The 18,852-nt window shown below is 41.4% G+C and overlaps 2 protein-coding genes across 2 annotated transcripts; both read right to left on the bottom strand.

The window, feature by feature from the left end:
* Window positions 1-3,068: 3,068 nt before the first annotated feature.
* On the bottom strand, window positions 3,069-13,359 carry ism2b (isthmin 2b). Its single transcript, XM_010797150.1, has 6 exons — window positions 12,726-13,359; window positions 7,986-8,237; window positions 6,565-6,901; window positions 4,862-4,999; window positions 4,691-4,759; window positions 3,069-4,342 (listed from the first exon to the last, which is right to left on the bottom strand). The coding sequence occupies exons 1-6, from the start codon at window positions 12,834-12,836 to the stop codon at window positions 3,825-3,827; spliced, it is 1,425 nt and encodes a 474-aa protein (XP_010795452.1). The 5' UTR covers window positions 12,837-13,359; the 3' UTR covers window positions 3,069-3,824.
* A 584-nt stretch (window positions 13,360-13,943) lies between these two features.
* On the bottom strand, window positions 13,944-18,173 carry LOC104967643 (serine palmitoyltransferase 2-like). Its single transcript, XM_010797151.1, has 3 exons — window positions 18,018-18,173; window positions 17,622-17,751; window positions 13,944-16,126 (listed from the first exon to the last, which is right to left on the bottom strand). The coding sequence occupies exons 1-3, from the start codon at window positions 18,089-18,091 to the stop codon at window positions 16,013-16,015; spliced, it is 318 nt and encodes a 105-aa protein (XP_010795453.1). The 5' UTR covers window positions 18,092-18,173; the 3' UTR covers window positions 13,944-16,012.
* Window positions 18,174-18,852: the final 679 nt, after the last annotated feature.

Here is an 18,852-nt window from a genome sequence, read left to right on the forward strand (position 1 = left end):
AATTGCAAAGCATCAGTGTTGTGTACCATAAGAAGAGAAGTCACAAAATGTATAAGCTTTAATAAAGTGCTGCAGTGATGACGTTTTTTCGCAGGCCGACTAGCAAGGGCTCCCTCAATAAAAGTCGATTTTCAATTGGATTTTAGAGTATTGCAGAAAATAAAATCTGCGGCAAACACACGTTTATGATACTTACACATTTGACTCTCAACATATGAACCACTTTTATTATTTTTGAAGTGAAAATAAAATCACCAGAAGTAAAAAGCTAAGGGTGGCTAAAAAACAAACCACTCCCTCGACCCTACCCCTCCGTGACGGAGTGAACTCCGTCTGTAGCCACACTCGCAGCTCAACGAGGCTCCCTCCTGTCAGATGGAGGGAGTAAATACAGCAGCAAGCTTTGGGACGGACTCCCTTCTCTCCGGCAGAAACAGGAAATGCCGTAACTGTATGTAACAACGGTTTCAAATCAGCATCTCTTAGACAAAAAGTTTAAATTAATAACTCAAATAAAACTCCAAACATCTTTCATTGTGTTTCAAAGCTCTTTTAGTTTTAAACCTGATGTTTATAAGCTTCTTAGTTTTTGCAATGGTCTTTAAATATACACAACTTTATAATAAAATGCACACATTTACCTTTTTCTAGACTAAACACAGGTATGGTCCTAATTTCATGTGTGATTTGGTGTGAATTTCCACCAAATAAAGAGAACCAACTACAAAAAACTAAATTAGGAGTTACGTATTATGTTCTTTGTTACACATAATAGTAATCTAAGTATATTTGGGTTTTGGACTTATATTTTAGGCTTGAGGATAATAGGTCTCTGTTGCTCCTATCCTAGCCAGAACACTCTTGAGGATTCCAAAGTTGATTAAATAAATGTGGTTTGGCAAAAAGTACAAGCTAAAGGCTAACGTCATCATGCTAACATTCACATTTATTTAATCAACTTTGGAATCCTCAAGAGTGTTCTGGCTAGGATANTTTTCTAGATCCGCCCGACGCAGACCCCACGCAGCAACTAGGAAACGACACCAGTAACAGCTCACACTGTCCGCTCCTCGAGCCTCAAAGGGCGGAGCAGCGAGCCCTGCAACGTCCCGCCAACACGGCACTCAGACCCCACGCAGCATTCTCATCTGTTTGTCATTACTGGTGTCATTTTCTGGTTGCTAACAAACGCCATTGTAACACATCATCACTGATGTTCCGCTGTAATGTGGTGCCGTGGTGGACTCATCAAAACAGAGTGGGCTAGCTGACCAATCAGAGCACAGTGGGCTCATAGGGAGGGGGGGCAGGAGCTCCAACAAGCTGTTTAGGACAGAGAGTGAATAGACAATACTATACAGAGATGCTGTATGAGAAACCAATGTGAGTTTGGAACATTGAACAATGTAAATCTATTCTAGTAGACTTCAACAATGGAATTTTCATGGGAACTTTAAGTAGCAGTTTCCCCATGTGTCCTGTCTTTATGCTAAGCTATGCTAACTGTCTGTTGCCTGTAGCTTAATATGTGCAGGCATGAGTGGTATCAATATTTACATAACTGTTGGCAAGAGAGCAAACAAGCATCTAGCCCATAAATGTGTTATTTTTACATAAACTCTATTTGCTTATATTATATATAACAGAAGTTTATGGCATCTATGGTGGTCTTGGTACAGTATCCCCCATTGGCTGTCCTTAATATTCAGCCTGTTGCTGAAATAGGGCAGTGACATGTTTGCACTCTGAAGGAATGCTTGCTGCACTGTACCTGTTTTGTTGGAGAGGGAAGTTACGGAAAGTTTCGGTATGTCCGTAAATAAAGAGTACAAGTACTCAGTTGAGTCTTTAGGAATTTGCTTGACAGTACTATGCTATGGTTGGCTCGGCTACACAGTATCTTAAGTGTGGAAAAAGAAACGACACGTTAGAAAGTAAGATGATGAATGCAAGGTCTTTATATATTTCTTCAGCATAATTGCAACAACATATTCATAGAGCACTGCAGTACAAAGTAGAATGAAACACTTGATGTTGCTGTATGAAGTGATATGAGGCAAGTGGGTTTCCCTTTTGATAATGGGTGCCTTCATTTCTCAGTCAGATTAGTGCACCATGTTGAGTAAAGAGACATTTCAAAAGCTTCAGCAAACTTAAAAAAAGAGAACAGACAAATAAATACTGTACAACACCATATATGTAATACTAGATTCAGAAATCACAAAAAAGAAATCATGCTTTCCTCAACAGAACACTTGATATATGCACTTTCAAAGAACAATGCAGCATTTCTGGCGAGTTTTCCTTCACAATAACACTATCAACAACAAATGGCAAACACGAGTACATTTTGATATATATTTTGTATATATTTATATACTTTAAATAAAGTGCCTTCCTTTAAAATTGGTGATTCCAAAATGTAAATGCGTGTTTGCATATCACATATTGAAGCAGAATTCCTGAAAAAAGGTTTGGAGCGAACATCCATAGAATGAGACTGGATAAAATGGGCGATTCCTGGCGCTCTAAGGTATTTCTATGTTTATTTGATATTTATACTAAGTATTTGAGTAAGGTGCTGAGTTTTATTATAGCTACAATGCTAAAACTGTTGTTATAATCAATCATTTGCACTATATCTTATAGGGTATTTACTCAAAGTGCATAGGAATGTCCTTTCTATCCAATCAAGTTCTGTCTATAAACCCAAAGACCCTAAGCCCACATCTTAAGCAGCAATGACATCCTTCTATCACACATAATGCTTTAACAGCTTTTTCAGTTTTAAGGTTCCTTACTGCTTTTTGAAACTGAACAAAAAGCATGGATTAGAAATCTGATACCCTGCAACTAATCTTTACCCTAATACACTTTGTAGTAGTTCCAATAGTGCTCCGTTGTCGAGGTAAATTAACAGATGTGTTAATCATGGTTTGATAGTCCCCCTGAGAACATCGTAGCGATCTATGAGCATCATGTACTCACTGTAGAACTTAATTTCTTCCTACATTTGCACCGTAGAGACTTAGGAGGCTGGATCTACGCAGGCACCAACAGTCTGATTCTTTAACTCTTTGGCACCCGGATTATTATCTTCCCGGCTGTGAAAATGTGAGAAATTGCATAAATCAATCAATCAATTAATCTGTGTGACGAAACTTTTGAGATAAAGTATTCTCATAATTTTGTGTCCATTGTACATTACTGTGAGAATTATTGGGTTTATTGATGTCCTGCTGTCTTGTTCCCCATAATACCTTTGTAAAAACCTGATGGATTATATAATGTAGCAGCATAGTCGGGATATTCATATTCTGTTGGACTCTTCCCATGCATGTGTTTGTTTCATCAATATAACCAACCCACATTTATACATTTCCGTAACATAAGACTTAAAAGAAGCACGATCAGGATGTTTACCACATGTTGCGAATTGTCAATCACAAGCGCTCCAGGACACTATCAAACAAAGCCAGTAGGTGGACATCATGCTTACACACACCCAGGAGAGTGAATATAAAGAGAGAGCTGGATGGTATCCCAGATGTGGAACAGGTTGGCAAGCGATGGGAGAACACTGCTTTTTTTTTCCATTCTTGTAATTTAGTTCCATTGAGCCTGATATCAGGAAACTGTGCCAAATCCTAACTTGAGACAACCACACTTCACACACACACCTAAACCCCACACACCTCCAAATCACATTTCCTCTGAGTCAACGCATGGTTTAGGTGTAATATTTCATAATTTTTAAAAGGCTGTCTCCTCTCAAATTAGGATTGGGCCCTCTGACTCTGAATGGTAGTTTTGGCTGTGGTCCCTCAGTACTCCCTGGCTTCCTCCAGTTCATTCATGAACACATCTTCGTGGGGATTTTCTGGGCAGCTCAACCCATTGTTAGGTGGCCGCACCGCGTGGAAGCGACTCCAGTCTCCCTTGCACAGGATCCAGGGCAGCACGTCCACCTTGAAGTGCAGCTCGGGAGAGAACTCGGTGCTGATCAGGTTAGGCGTGCCTGCACCTTTCCCTCGTGTTATCAGCCGTCCACGATCGCCGTAGCAACAGTGCTGCGCTGCTAGAGTGGATGAATCGCTTGAAAGTGCTGAGCGGATGCAGCTACGCGCTGACGGCTTGTAGATGTCCATGCGCTCCTTGGGGCCACTGGCATCGTGCCAGCGGAATGGCCGGCCGTGATTGTCGTCGTAGACGCTGACCACGGTGTAAGACACTTCAGAGGGGTAAGTGCAGGGGCAGCTGGGCAGCTCAGACATCACCTGGCGGAGGTACCTCTGGAGGAAGTCACTCTTACAGTTGAGCCACTTCTCGCAGCTGTCCACATCTGTAAGAAAGAAGACAGCAACACTTCATGAAATTGTGCGTTGCAGATCTTCAAGATAGCACTACTAGTAACATGAACAGCAGCCATTTGTAATCAAGTTTAAATTCAATTCTGGCATCCATAATAATCTTTTACTGAATTGAGAAATCAAGTTCTAAAATCCCTTATATAAAATGGCATGGCCCTTTAATTAGCCAAGGGTGAACCTTCATAGACCTACAACTACAGTATTTATCAGGCTGATTATGCTTTGTAAAATGGTGTACAGTAAAACCAGCTTGCAGTTAATAGGTTAAAATGTGTAATTGTCCTTTAGCCCAATGAAGCTGTCCATTACAAAAAACATACCTGTTCCAAATGGCTCTGTGCCATTCTCCATCGCGAAAGGGAATGGCTCTACTACAGTGTTGACATCACCTAAAAAAGCGGAGAGTGTAGATTAGAAAAAGCAGCATGAAAATCTAAACATTTTGGCCTGTCTTTCTAGTATTTATGTCTAAAAGGGAAATATAATCTCACCGGGACAAGGCTCCAGGTCACACTTGGAGGCTTCTGTCAGAGTGCATGAGTAGCCACAGGACTTGGTCCTTTTCCTCTCACCGTTTCCACATGTCACTGAACAGGGAGACCAGGGAGTCCACTCATCTGTTGCCTTTTCTGTGAAAACAAAATCCAAACAGTCAGGGTCACAAACTGTATTTGCACTACTATGAACTTGAGAAAATGTTTTTTCCTTTTCTAATTCAGAATAGGCTTTCAAAGTCTCAGTGCATATAAATGAAATGTTTTCTCCTTGTCTAACCTTTCCCATGCAAACCCATATTCTTTTTAAGAAGGCCTCAGTAAAATTAGAGAGAAAGAAGCTGTGCTGTGGCTGTCCGCCTCCGCACCATGTTTCCTTGTGGTGTTAATAACACTGAAAACAAGTCATTCTTGATTAAAGGCGAGGTGGGTGCAGAAATACCAGCTTGGGTGTAGCGAGCACCCAATTTGACTTTGTGGGCGCTGCCAACTCGCCATGTGGCCATACGGGAATGAGGTCTCAGGAGAATCTTAATTACAGAAGAAGCTAAGGCAGACATCCTTGATTTATGTTCGCTCAGTCTTTAGATGTGACCACTTAATAGGCATTGTTGCCCTTTGATTGCTCTACTACATGCACAACACTTAAAGGGATCAAATCTATATATTGGTATAAATGGGTAAGGAGAAAAGTTAAAGAGTTAGCCAACATATTGAGAACAACTTTGTAAAAACAAAAAGACCAATCATGCACAGATTTGTATTTTTGGGAAATATCTCTGAAGAATGAAAAATGTGGCTGTGGTAAGTCCATGACTGTGCTCTGATCTTCAGTCGGGCCAACACACGATGGCTACAGACTGCCAAGCCTCAGATCAGATAATCACATATCATTCTTTATTTCATTCTTTTTATATATATATATATATGTATATGTATTTATATCTTCCTCTACCTTTTCCACCTTCTCTCCCTTTCAATCAATATGTTTACCCTTCTCTTTCCCTCTTATTATTTACTTTATATACTACAAATTCTCTCAGCACAACATGTTTTCCCACCGGACAATGGTGGAATTAAGAGGGGAAAATAGCTGTTAAAGTTATGCACAGCCCTGCGAGCCCCCCGAAATTCTTGAACTGGTTCAAAAGGCTGAGCCGCAGAGGGCTGTGAGTGCCGCCAGGGTCTGGGGGGGGCCCATGGGGTCCCGGGGAAAGATGAAAGGGGCCAGCCGAATGGCCCCTGTCATTCTGTGTTCCAAATCTGCCCTCTAATTGTCCACAAGCAGAGGGCTGTTTTGTCCCAGGGAACAGTGGCGGCCTCACGCTGCCATTAGCGAGCGCATCGGACCCATCTTCAAAAGGCGGGCCTCTGCGACCGGCATGACCAGTGTCGACTTCAAAGTGCCCAGAACCCGCAATATCCTGATGGTCGAGTGCTCATGCTGCCTCGCATGCTGGCATCATTTGGTACTCTGACTGTGAGGATAGTTATCATGCAGCCTCCTTAACCACTCTGTTGTTCTCTCTCTTTGTCTCTGCTTTCAGACATTCCCTTTATCTCTGTCTCTCTTCTGATATGAAGACATCAGCAATTGTATTTCCACACTTATCCCTTTTTTGCTTATACTTAATAAAAACACAGGAAGTCAAATCTGCTGGTTCTAACAGCCAGCAAGTGTACCACTTGGCAAACCTTACCGTAGTAGCTCTGTATTGGATCCCAGCCTTCGTTCCAACGCGTATCCCAGTCTTCGCCCACTCCGCTTGGTAAGGGCTCCTCGCTTCCGTAATCCAGAGAGTAATCCCCCTCCTCCTCCTCTTCCTCACCATTTTCGTCCGCCCCTGAGCGGCTGTTGCTTTCCTCGCCGGAGTCGGCGTCAGTGTAACTCCAGAAAAGGGGCCAGAAAAGCTTCTTGCCTCCGAGCCAATCCACCGTGGAAGACGGTGAGGAGGAAGAGGAGGGGAGCCATTCTTTTTCCTTGGCCAGATCCATCTCTACCTCCATCTGGGGGTCGTCCACCACCTCAATGGTTACCTACATGGGAAAACAGAGGCCCTCTGTTAAGCTAAAGTAAACCATTCATCTGTGTCACTGTTTTACAAAGCTAAAGTAAACCATTCATCTGTGTCACTGTTTTACAAAGCCCTGTTTGTGAACAACTCTCTCTAAAACTATCAAACCAAGACAACAAATTGTAGCGTTGTTGATTGACAACCCAAACCTACGTATTAACCATGTAAAACAATGACATACAAGTGAGCTATCCAGTCTTGTTCTGTTGACTCTGCTTTTTCTTAAATGTGTCATACAAATATCTACTTGAGTGCAGCTTTATTGCTTCAGTTACAAGCTCTTCTTAAGAAATCAACTAACTCAAATCAGCGGATACATTTTTCAGCAAGTGAACTCGCTTCCCAGATCTAAATCAGCCAGCGAGACTTGAGCATGAGCATTCAGCCATCAAACCATCCTCTCAGGGAGAGAATGTGAGCATTTCTTCTGGATAACTACCTCTCATTACCTCAATATGACTCATCCTAGATGCTACAGTACTTCCATTGGCCAACTTCAGCTGATGTGAAGACCAGGCAATGCAGAGACTACAGGGGAAAACCTTTCTGTAACTTTTGTGACATTCCTTTCGCAGTTAGGAAAGGATTGGAAATGCTTTGTTGAATATATCTTTCCGTCAGAATATGGTACATCTGGTCTATAGGCTACATGAAAACTCATCAGACATTTCATTGGTTTCTGTACTTGATGTAGACATAAGGCCGGCATCATTATGTCCCTCTAACCACATCCTGATTACACTGACCAGAGTCGGAGAGAATAACTGCCCTGAGATGGAAGTTAAACAGAACGACTTTTTGGGTCAATTTAGAATGAGATGATGATGACTTAATGGCTCACACTTATTATCACAGAGCCTGTTTTGTATTAAAATAAACGCAGGTTGCAAAGATTACACTGTTGATTTTGTTGAGCACAATGAAAGTCAAAATGTTCCCCTTGCATGAATGGTTGAAATGTATCCCTAAATGTAATAACGAAGGCAATGTAAGGAATTCCCAAACGGCATATCTCCAATTTAGTGTGACCCCCCCTGCGGACTCACCTGTATGTTTGGGTTCTGCGAGTTTATTTCAGCATTTGCCAGGTCTGGGAAGTTCTTGAGATCCAGAATGAAGGGTTTGGTCTCCTCCTCAGGCTCCGGCTGTGGGAGAACACCAACAGAGCGGTGGTGGGGGTGGGTCCACCTCCTCTGGGGGCCATGGGGCTCAGGGAGGATACTCTGGACCTGGTTCTGCTGCTCCAAAGTCTCAGGGACATATTGGACTCCAGCACTGTGAATCTGGTGGCCATGAGCCTGGAAATGAAAGATAAAGATGTTATGCGGATCAGAACAACTAAATAGTGACATTATTTAAGACGTTACATGACTACTTTGAATTTAGTAAACAACACCCAAAACATAAAAAGGGAAATGGAGAAAACTGTAACACATTTAAAAGCCAGTAGCTATTTCGGGGCCACTGACAAAAAAGGATCCATAATTTATAGCGACTCACTGATGAATATAAGAACAATTAGTGCCCTGTTACCAAGAGGAAAACTTGAAACCATCTACCACTTTGTAGCTTGGTCAGCAATTCCAAAAAGCCCCCGAGGCATCCGACTAATCAGCCAAGTGACCAACCAACCGGCTTTCGTTCATTTCTTTTTTTTCCCACAACAGTCATGGCATCCGGGCCGTGGACAAAGAGGGGCCTGTGCCAGAGAGATCCTCTTTTAGCTTTAATGAGAGGGCCTGGGAGGCGTGGGACCCCTGGGTCGGTGCGAGCGTGTCTGAACCTGCTGCGCTGCCGCCACTACGGACGCCACTTTATATGACCTTCCAGGTTTTACAGTTAGTGAGCCCAGCGGGAGGAAATGTCGATCTCCTGAGATGGATGGAGATTACAGGTGACATTATAATGGTGGGAAATTGTAGATATATGTACTGTATCTGGAATATGGTCACTCAAAATTGAATTTTTGGTTGGTCTCCAGCGGGCATGTGTCTGTTTCATGTCTAATGGAATACATATCTATTTCATGCCTGGTCCAAACCAAAATCCGAACCCCTCTAATGAACCCCTGGTCTGCCATTCACTCACTTCTATATCATCCTGAATATGCTAAATTGGCTCAAACAAATGGTTGAACCGGACCTTGAGATTTAACCTGAGCCATTTTGCGTTCTGCTCAGAACAAACCAGTTGCTGTTGGAGGGCTAAAGGGGAGAAGAAATGTCAAATGAATGACCAAATGGTTGATGATATATACTTCTGGCCCCTGGAACAGGGCGTACTTTTCACTGGCTGCCTCTGATTGTCCCATAAAGAAGTTATGTGGTCGGTCAAATTCAAGCATGTGAACACATAGAGCCTGTTTAGAGGAAAAGCCTGTCAAGCATGATAAATGATGGATGAAGAGAAGTTGGTCCCCTCCCCAGATATCTGTAAACTGGTGGTGAAAAGAAGATAACCTTATTGGCATATCAAGCTTTTTTCTATGTATCCACTAAAAATACTGTAAGTTGACAATTTACCAAATGTTATTGCCAAGAAAACTCAAAATATTAATAAAAGAGCAATGCTGAAAACAAAATAGCTCGAGCTTTCTAAAGCAAAGTTAACCCTTGATTAATGTGAATAGCAATACAATTTAATATAATTATTTATGTAGATTTTAAAACGATTTGGGACAATATCAGATACATTTAATATATTTCACATTTTTAACTCTTGGTGTTTATCTTAATGGTGACTGTTTACTGGATATTATGCAAGTACAGCTGAAAGTAAGCTAACTAACATAAAAATAGAAATAACATTACTTTCTCCTAATTTCAAAACCCAAATCTTTGTGAATTGTATGTTTAAATGTTTGTATTTATTTGTATAAGATGCACCAGATTTCAATGCCTCCAACTAATGTGTAATATTCAATCTATGGAGGGAAATAAATATGTAACTTATGAAAGAACTACATTTTTCTCTATCATAGCATAGCAAGCAATGTGGGCCCCATGCGTCTGCTTCTCTTACATAACACCTTGTCTGGTGTCTGTTATATACGATTTTATTGTGGAAATCCTCCGATATTATGTCCATTTCACTCATTTACTGGTGCATATGACCAACAGTGAAAATATTTCAAATTCACAGACATGCTCTAACACCTCCACACACACGCGTAGACAGACACAGAGGGTCCACAGTCACGAGAGAGGCCAAATACTTTCACACCCTCCTCATCTCGTCCTGTTACACATCTGGATCCTGTATTCTTTCACCCTGTATATCACTCTCCTCCTCCTCTCTACCTCCCCCACGTTTTTTCTCTGATCCTGCTCTCCACTCTGTAGCAGGGTGCTTCTGATCAAAGGCCCGCTGGCTAATGGCATGCAGTGTGTTTAACTGGGAGGCTATCTGGATGCAGTGGGGGACCTCGGCCTGATCTGGAGACTGCTTCTCATAGGAACTTCAAATCAAGCAAAGCATTGTGTCCTCCTCTTACTAGATTTAAAAGATGCATATTGAGGCAACTGTCGAATAATGCTGCTCTTGGTGACAGACATTCAGGGTAGGGAGAGGAGGTCTGAGACTGGATGGGTCGTCATTTACGCTTTGTGACATGTCCCAAACACTTTTTAATTTGTTAAAAGTTTTCTGAAAAGTTGCGTGCACAACTTTGAGGTTTATTTGCGAGCATGTAGAATCTAGAGAACAGTTTGTCTGTTCACACTTGGTGGCTGTTTTTTGGGGCTCCAAGTGGGGCAATTTGGACATGTGACACATTTTAATATTACTAAACTTTGAATAGAGAATAGAAAAGCAAACATTGCTACCACTCCTAGTTTTTTCTAGTAAAAGAGTATGCTAAAAAGACTTCCCCCTTAGCCTACCAATTCTAAAACAACCCAAAAATGAGCATAAGTCGTTCAGAAACTTTACCAAGTTCTTGAGACAGTTACTTCCTGTCCAAATGTTCCATTCTCTGTCTGTTGAGTCAGGTTTGTTATATTGAAGAGCGAAACCAGGTCTTGCGGTGTCTTTAGGTGTTGCTTACAAAGAGAAAGCCTGAGTATATTGGGCAGTGGGCACCCCTGCAAGCAATACGCTAGTTGTTTTTTCGTCTGTAAAAAGTGTCTGCAACACTTTTCAAAACAAAGTGACGCCTATGGGGGTAGCAGGGGCTGAGGTGAGGGGCAGGGTCAGGATCCGGTGGGGTGGGGGGCGTGTGGCAGCCCGGATTTATGCACCCGCAGATATCAAAGGCCTCTGCACTTGGCTGTTTCCAAACCATTACACAGAAACAACAAACTATGGACACTCTTTGATCACCATCTTTCACAAATGGACAACAAATGCATGCCTGGTGGAATCAGGGTGGGATTGCAAAGGTCGCGATGGGAAATGGGGGTAAAAGGGAAACAGGTCCCAATATTAAGCAAAGAGGCCAATTCAACACAAACCCCCCCTTTCCTCTTGTTCTTCGCTGAGAGATGGGGGTAAAACCAAAAACAGGAAATTCCACATTAACACAAGAAAGGGCCAATGTAAACAATCAGATGGATGACACTTGACCCAAGCTCCAGTGATAGAGATGCAGTGGGTTCGCCTTATTCTGGTTACATAAGCATCTCGTTACTGGGCACCCACTTTACTGAGCCTCCCCTCTTCCTTCCTCTGCTAATCTCTCCTCTCCATCCACCACTTATGCGTCCAGAAGGTCACAGGCGAAAGGCACAACCACCAACTGCAGCCAGACGAAATGAACAATCGCACAAGTCACAGTGAGATTTTTTTCGTCTCCTCACTAATCGTTCTCTTCTCTTCTTCCCTCCCACTTTTCCTCTCTGTCTCTTTTTGCTTTGACATCAATCAGACAGATGATGAGAGAGAGAGAGAGAGAGAGAGAGAGAGAGAGTCCCAATAGGGCATCCATGGGAGGCCACACAAGAAGGAGAGTTCAAAGGCAAAAACTGAACCCTGACACAAACAGGCTTTGATATCCAAATATGTCCGTGTGTAACACAAACATTCCCAGAGACACACCAAACACTGCACAGCTTGTGTGTGTGTGTGTGTGTGTGTGTGTGTGTGTGTGTGTGTGTGTGTGTGTGTGTGTGTGTGTGTGTGTGTGTGTGTGTGGAGAGAGTTTGGATTTATTATAGCAGGGTGTATGCCCAGTGATGGCAAACCTTACTATACATGGAGAGAGAAGTGAAACAAAAGAGAGCAGAATGCGCTGATGAGGATACTCTGTCATTTCAGCTTAGCTAATTGATTGCTTCATCTGATGGGAACTGTACAATCTATTTGTTCAAATATTTTCTATGAAATTCTACCTTTACTAGTTAAATGTAGAACATAAGGAAATAACCGAAATGACTTGCTAATATCATGTTTCAAATTTTCCAAAATGCACCTGGTTTAATTGTCAAAGCATTAGACTGCTAATGACCTCGTTAATTTTGTCAATTTTCATTAAATTTACTTATAAAAGCTACACGTTTTTAGTTTTGTCATTTAAATGATACTGTCAATGATCATATTAAAGTAAGACTGTAAGTTGACATTAATACAGTTACTACCTCTGGTTACTACGTGTAGCAACAAAGCAGGCCATGAGTATGGACACTTAACAACAGTTAGCAAACATACACAAGCTAGCTAATCAGACGTCACAATTGTTTTTGCTGCAGGTGTGATCTTAATACTTCGCAGCTTTTTTATTTTTTATTTCCCTGCAACTTTTCTAAACTTAACAAAAGCCAACACGTAAAGAATATGTGAAAGAAACTCACTTTGTGGGCAACATTCTTGTGTCTGGTAGGAAACCCGGTCCCCAAACTCACGAGAAGTATCGACCAAATCACGAGCAGCGTGTGAAGTCTCCTCGCGACCCCTGGAAGCATCTTCAAAGCTTCCTGTGTAGATTTGCTAAAGTAGCCTACTTTTTCTTAAACTATCCTCCCTAAAAAGCAGGGAAAAATGAAGTTCTTCTTGCTCAGCCTCCGTTTGTCAGCAACCTTGACTCGGGACAAATGAAGTTTTGTGTGGAAGTGTCGCACTTTATGAAGATGCGCACCAGCGTCCGGAGGTATCCCGCTCGCTATCCATATCTGGCACCAGCGCCTCGTGCAGCAACTGTACGGACAGCAGTCAGTCCGTATGGCGGCTCGAGCCCAACGATTCCCTTCCCCATAAAACCCACAGTTGGTCGAGTTTTAAGTACCAGAAAGAAGTTAAATACCCCACGCAGAATCTATCCGTCCGCACCGGCGCTCGCTTATTCAACTACTTAAAACTGTGAGTCACTCCATCGTGGGTGGGTGGGTGTTTTCTTCCAATACATTGACATCTGGAGTTGCTGTGCGTTGTTTTTTGCTATCTGTCTGATGCGTTAATCCATTATCCAGATGAAGTTCATCCGCCGGTTCGAGTGGATGTGTTTGTGTGCGCACAGCCCAGCCAACCGGTTTCGGTAAACTTGCCTTTTACGCACGCATTCAGAAGGTGAGGGAGATGGGGGTGGGAGGCTTATTGCTCACAGCTGTGTGGAGGGGGTGCGCTGGGCCACTGAGGTTCTTGATAAGGTACAAGGTTTAGTTCACATTGAACCTACAGCAGGCTGCAGGACATGGAGCTACAGGGCATGGAGTGGGGGGAAAAGTACATTTCATCAAATGCTTATACTACTATAGGGAGTTTTAAAGTGAAATATACATTGATTAATAATTTTACTGGAATCATAATCATCTAAATTACATGGTATTCTCTCTAGGCTTGTTTTGCCATTTTCAAAAACCAGCCAGCCCATCGGCATCCATTTCTATAAAAACACAATTTGTAGACATGAGGGAATGGCTGACCAAGGTGGAAGGCTGGGTAATGGCAGGATGTCAGTGACTTATCAGTCATATAGGCTTTCAAACAGTTGTTTGTCACAAGCTTTTAAGTTGTGACATAACTCCGTGTGTGTGTGCATGCTGTAAATAAACACAAACCCATTCCAGAACTTGATACAAAGAAAGTGATTTAATCTTCGCAGCCCTGTTTCCAACAGCATGGTCAACAAACATCATGGTTTTGCAAACTCTTCTAAGTGGTTTATCTTCAACCCATATACAATTCCAAGGGCAAAAGCAACTGATAAGCATGTTTGCAGCGGTCAATGCAGGTCAGTTCGCAGGTATTTGTGGAAGGCAGGCGGGAAACATTACATCAAAGAGTTCCAAACATTTTTATAAACTCTCTCGAGTTCAATTCCTCAGTTTCAATGAGGGAAACCTGGCTGAGAGAAACATTCACGTTGCTGGTTGCAATTACAATTGTGCCTCCATAGGCAGAAATGTAGAGACTTAACATGCTGCATAGTGCTTCAGACAGCTTGAGAGGAAACTTTGACGATTTTTTTTTATTATGTCAGAGCATATTTCTGAAGAGTGCAATTCCAGATCATAGTCATGTGTTCCACCTTTTATATTATATTTATTAAAAGCATCACAGAGTCATTATTTCAAGACATTGTCTGTGGAAATAAAACAACAGCAATGTTGGAATGAATTGAATTTACAGTAAAAAAGAAACCCCAAACAGTTAGCATGCTGTGCTAAAATGCCACAAAACATCAACTCAAGCTTGTTTAAACTTGATTTGAGTTGTATCACTTTGATGAACATATGTAGGAATGGTCACATAGCCAGGCGATGACCAGCTTTCTGACTGGCTTCACTCCAATTCACATCAATTTAGTGGTAGAACATAAAAAACGCACATGAACAGTGGCATGTGCGCCATGTTTGGGGTGACCTCACACAAGAAAAGTCAGACAAAAACTTAAAACACTTGACACTAAAAGCAGGTTGAAATGGAATGTCATTCCAGAAGACGAAGCAAAGACAATGACATTTGAAGCATAGTTCCATATCTTCCAGTGACTACTTCATCTGTGCATTCACAATGCCTATCAGTAGTGCTGGCACCGAAGATAAGAAGTATCAGTTTAAACGCACACTAAGACACATTTGGAGCTGCCTTCCGGATAAAAACCTTTTTTTTCCTTCACAAAAATAAGATGATTAAGACATTTCAAAATAAATAAAGCGATCTATAAGTCAGACGGGCATGGCTGCATCGTCGTCATACATACAGATCTAAGTCACAGCGAGGCAATGTGCTCTGCGCCGATTCACATGAAAGCACTTGAGTGAGAAGGATTTTTTTTAAATAAATCACACGTGTAGCTAATTAGCTTACAGAAATGTTAAAGACACTGGGCCTTTGAGTGCAGGTGTAAACAGTAAATAAGGCTTACACATATTTGTAGGAAATAAGCAGTAAAAATGATCCTTACTCCTGCTCCCCTGGGATTCTTCCCCTGTTTAATATTTTCTTGTGGGACATCTGCATTGCATTTCTAAGAGAAAAAGGTACGAAACATATCTATACATATACATCCTTTTTGGTTAGGGAAAGAACCCCGATATTCTATACTCTCTTCAAGTAAAAGTAGAAAAAGAAGCCTTTTAGATAAATACATATGGAGTACATGTGCTAATGTTACTCCTTCATTATTTTGTGTATCTCTTTGAGGTCTGGGATGCCACCCTAAGGCAGCATTGCCAACATGGGGATAAATAATATTTACACATATATATTTTTTCCTCTTGTGTTCATCGTAGCATTAGCTATGATTAGTTTTTTCTTTTTCCAAGTGCACGAGTATGAAATCGTGACATATATCGATGTACTTGTTTGATAACAAATATATTCCTAGTTATTATTGCACAAATCAGACACATTCAATGTGCACACAGTTATAAGACTTGACGTTGTGGTCAAAAACAAGTTAGGAGGGACATACAGTTCACAAACTGCACGCATGCTATCGAGTGATGCTAATGTGCATGTTTTTAAGCGACCTATTGAGACTTAGGTTCTGGCGAGCCCATTGGAGTGGGATGTGAGGTGATATGGCCCAGTAGAGGTTGAGAGACTGGCTCAGAGGAAGATCAGTGATATCAGGCAAGAAAATATGAAGTAAGGGAGGAACAGTAAAGTTGGGTGGAGGGAAGCGAGAGGATGTGGCTCAATCCTGAAACAGGTTTTCTTCGGACATCCATCCAAGCGAGGGACGAGGCTGCTCACGTCTGGAGTACTTCAGCTGCAGTAGGTCGCCCACTTCATTAGCGGCATCCAGCGCCTTGTTAAAAAACACAGGAAGAACGCTATTAGTCTCAATCCAAAACGACATGTATGATATCAATCAAATTGCCAGAAATATGTCAATATGAGCAGATTACATGCATAGCTTAACAACTTGATAAATGATGTGATAAGCCTTAATCGCACTAAACATGTCGAAGAGGGGGTTCCAAAAGCAAAAGGTGAACAGAAGGCGTTGCGTAAAACCACAACTGAACAGAAACTCCTCCACGTCTTTCCACAAGAGACTGCATGAAGCATTGCAACACTGCAGGGCACCTGGAAACAATTTACCTTCCTCCTGACCTTTTTTTCTTTTATTTTCTGATCCCATACTTTGGAACAGGCGACCCTGGCTATTCCTCAAAGACGGAAAAAGCGGCTCCTTCGAGGGCTCTACAAAGGCAGGCTGATGCCCTTTAAATGGACTATTACAAACGGTGTTGACACGCTCCTCAGTAAGATGAATGAAGTGTCTTCGGAGAGACAGAGCAGCTCGTATAAAAGTCTCCGTCTGAGCGCACGCCGTAATACTCGGAGACAGCTTGGCATTCTAAGTTCCTTTATAATAAAGGACACATTGGAGAGCCATAATTATTCAACAGGCACACTTTAAGTATGTGGGCAGACGCACACAAGTATATAGAAACATGTCAGCCAGCAGGCAGATCTGATGATAGACAGCTGAGAACTCAAACTGTTAAATCCTTTAGAAGATGATCAGAGGTTTTTTTCTTTAAGGCTTTGATGATAAATAAAGGTAAAACTGCAGTTGTATAAACAAATTCAGAACATAGAGCCCATACTGTACAAGAAACACGTTTTATTCATCTCCCCCGAACAAGTGATCATCCTTCTGATGCATTTATTAGATGAAGGAGCAAATGCAAAGCAATTTGGCAGATAATGCTGACGTGCTAATAGCCATTTTAAAGTTATTTTCAAGCTAATTATGAAGTTGTTTTGTTCCAAACGGCAAGTGGAAACTTTCTGCACCATTTTAGATTAAATGCGGCCCCTTTAATGGGAACACATCTGAGAAAAACCCTCTGCAATAAGTGGAAGAATGCAAGAAAATGTAAAAAGAACTGCAGATTATATGACCCATGATCAGCCACAGACCATTGTAGTCATAAAAAAAGATATAATCTATGGGTATATATACTGGAAGTTTCTGCTACAAATTAAATTGTTATAAAATAAATTAAACTTCATTTTTGCATGACTTTGGATTTTTTAAAGCCTGAAATAGTCTAATAGCACAAAATATGCTACACTGTAAGACTTTCAAGGTTTCAAACTGTCCTCCACCAAAGACCTAGATCTAGCCAGATAGTTCTATATATATATTTTTTTTAAATGGGCCAAAAGTGCATTACGGTAAATTCTCGCTAAATACATCTCAAATGTTCGTAGAAGAAGTACACCATTTTGTCTTTTACGAATCGTTTCTATATGTTTTTTGTTTGGGGAAGTGTTATTTAAGGACTCACTGTGTCTAGCATTTCTCTGGTATGGGCGGCAGAAAGGCAGAAGCGCGCCCTCGACTCGATGATGGGTGTCGCTGGGAATCCGACGACCACCGTGCCGATGTTTCTCTTCAACATCTCCCGACCAAACGCCCTGAGAAGCAACGACAACATTAGGCAAATCCAACTTATGACGTGACCCATCGCCGCCATTCCCACATCTTAAATCATAAGCAGTTTTCCACACATTGGGTCAGATTCTATTTAGAAAAGGGACAACAGCACGGAAAGTCATTAAAATTAAACCATTATGTCTTTTCCAAATGTGAACTAATTGGAAATATTAGCCAGAATAGCCACCTTTTTGTGTGAAGCAAGGAAAATATACCAAATATTATGAAACTGAAGAGAATCCCATACCCTATTTTGGCAGGCATGTAAAGCATCAAGGGGATTACAGGCGAGTCGTCGTTGCCGTAGATGATGAAGCCCATTTCGCAGAGTCTTCTGCGGAAGTAGGTGGTGTTCTCTGAAAGCTGTCTGAGGCGGTCAGCACCTGGGAAGATAAACAGAGAGAACATTCATACATCTTTTATTAAGATCATTTTGTTACTCAACGCACACTTGGATGGACAAAAGTTTAAGGCACCTTGTTGTGGGAAGTTTCAATAAGGAACTACTTTTTTCTTTCTACTGGAGTAAAACCAAGCAACCATACCACAAGACAGGTGTAGTTTGTCATTTGAAAAAAACCTCCAACTCTTAATAACTAGCACTGGTACAAGGAAAAATGTGCATTATTGATTTTGGGGTGAAATTTCCCTTTAAATGACTAAAGAAACCAAAAGAGGGGTGGTGTCATGATGACCTTAACCCTAACTGGGTAGTTAGCATTGCAATGGCTACCTCGAAAAAAAGCAACAGGATTTTTCTATTAGCTTTCTGAATATTTCAGAAAATAAGATTTGTGGCAAATACCTTTGTTACTTATACATTTTGTTCAGCAGGGTACTTTCCACATATTAACGTATTATTGTAGGATTTTTAAAAGCTTTATTGCTTCAGGAGTAAAAAGCTAACGTTAGGCTACACTCAACAAATTAAACATTGACTTTAATTAAATGTATTATGTCAACGGTTTCCACACAATTTGATTAGGTTGGTTGAAACCAATTCTATTAAGTTGAAGCTATTGTGTTTTTATTTAAACTTAATATTATTGCTTTCACCTAACCTAATACAATTATTTAAGTGA

Source organism: Notothenia coriiceps, unplaced genomic scaffold (assembly GCF_000735185.1).
Source record: "Notothenia coriiceps isolate Sejong01 unplaced genomic scaffold, NC01 NC01_scaffold00037493, whole genome shotgun sequence".
NCBI lineage: Eukaryota > Metazoa > Chordata > Actinopteri > Perciformes > Nototheniidae > Notothenia > Notothenia coriiceps.

What these genes read in the sequence shown, in the direction of transcription:
- LOC104967643 (XM_010797151.1), bottom strand. Translation starts at nt 18,091, where the DNA reads ATGGGCTTCATCATCTACGGCAACGACGACTCGCCTGTAATCCCCTTG. An exon ending in TACATGCCTGCCAAAATAGG is followed by an intron (nt 17,752 to 18,017) that starts GTATGGGATTCT and finishes GTTGCTTCTCAG; the next exon opens with GGCGTTTGGTCGGGAGATGT. An exon ending in CCAGAGAAATGCTAGACACA is followed by an intron (nt 16,127 to 17,621) that starts GTGAGTCCTTAA and finishes TTTTTTAACAAG; the next exon opens with GCGCTGGATGCCGCTAATGA.
- ism2b (XM_010797150.1), bottom strand. Translation starts at nt 12,836, where the DNA reads ATGCTTCCAGGGGTCGCGAGGAGACTTCACACGCTGCTCGTGATTTGG. An exon ending in ACAAGAATGTTGCCCACAAA is followed by an intron (nt 8,238 to 12,725) that starts GTGAGTTTCTTT and finishes TTTCATTTCCAG; the next exon opens with GCTCATGGCCACCAGATTCA. An exon ending in TCCAATACAGAGCTACTACG is followed by an intron (nt 5,000 to 6,564) that starts GTAAGGTTTGCC and finishes TTGTTTTCACAG; the next exon opens with AAAAGGCAACAGATGAGTGG.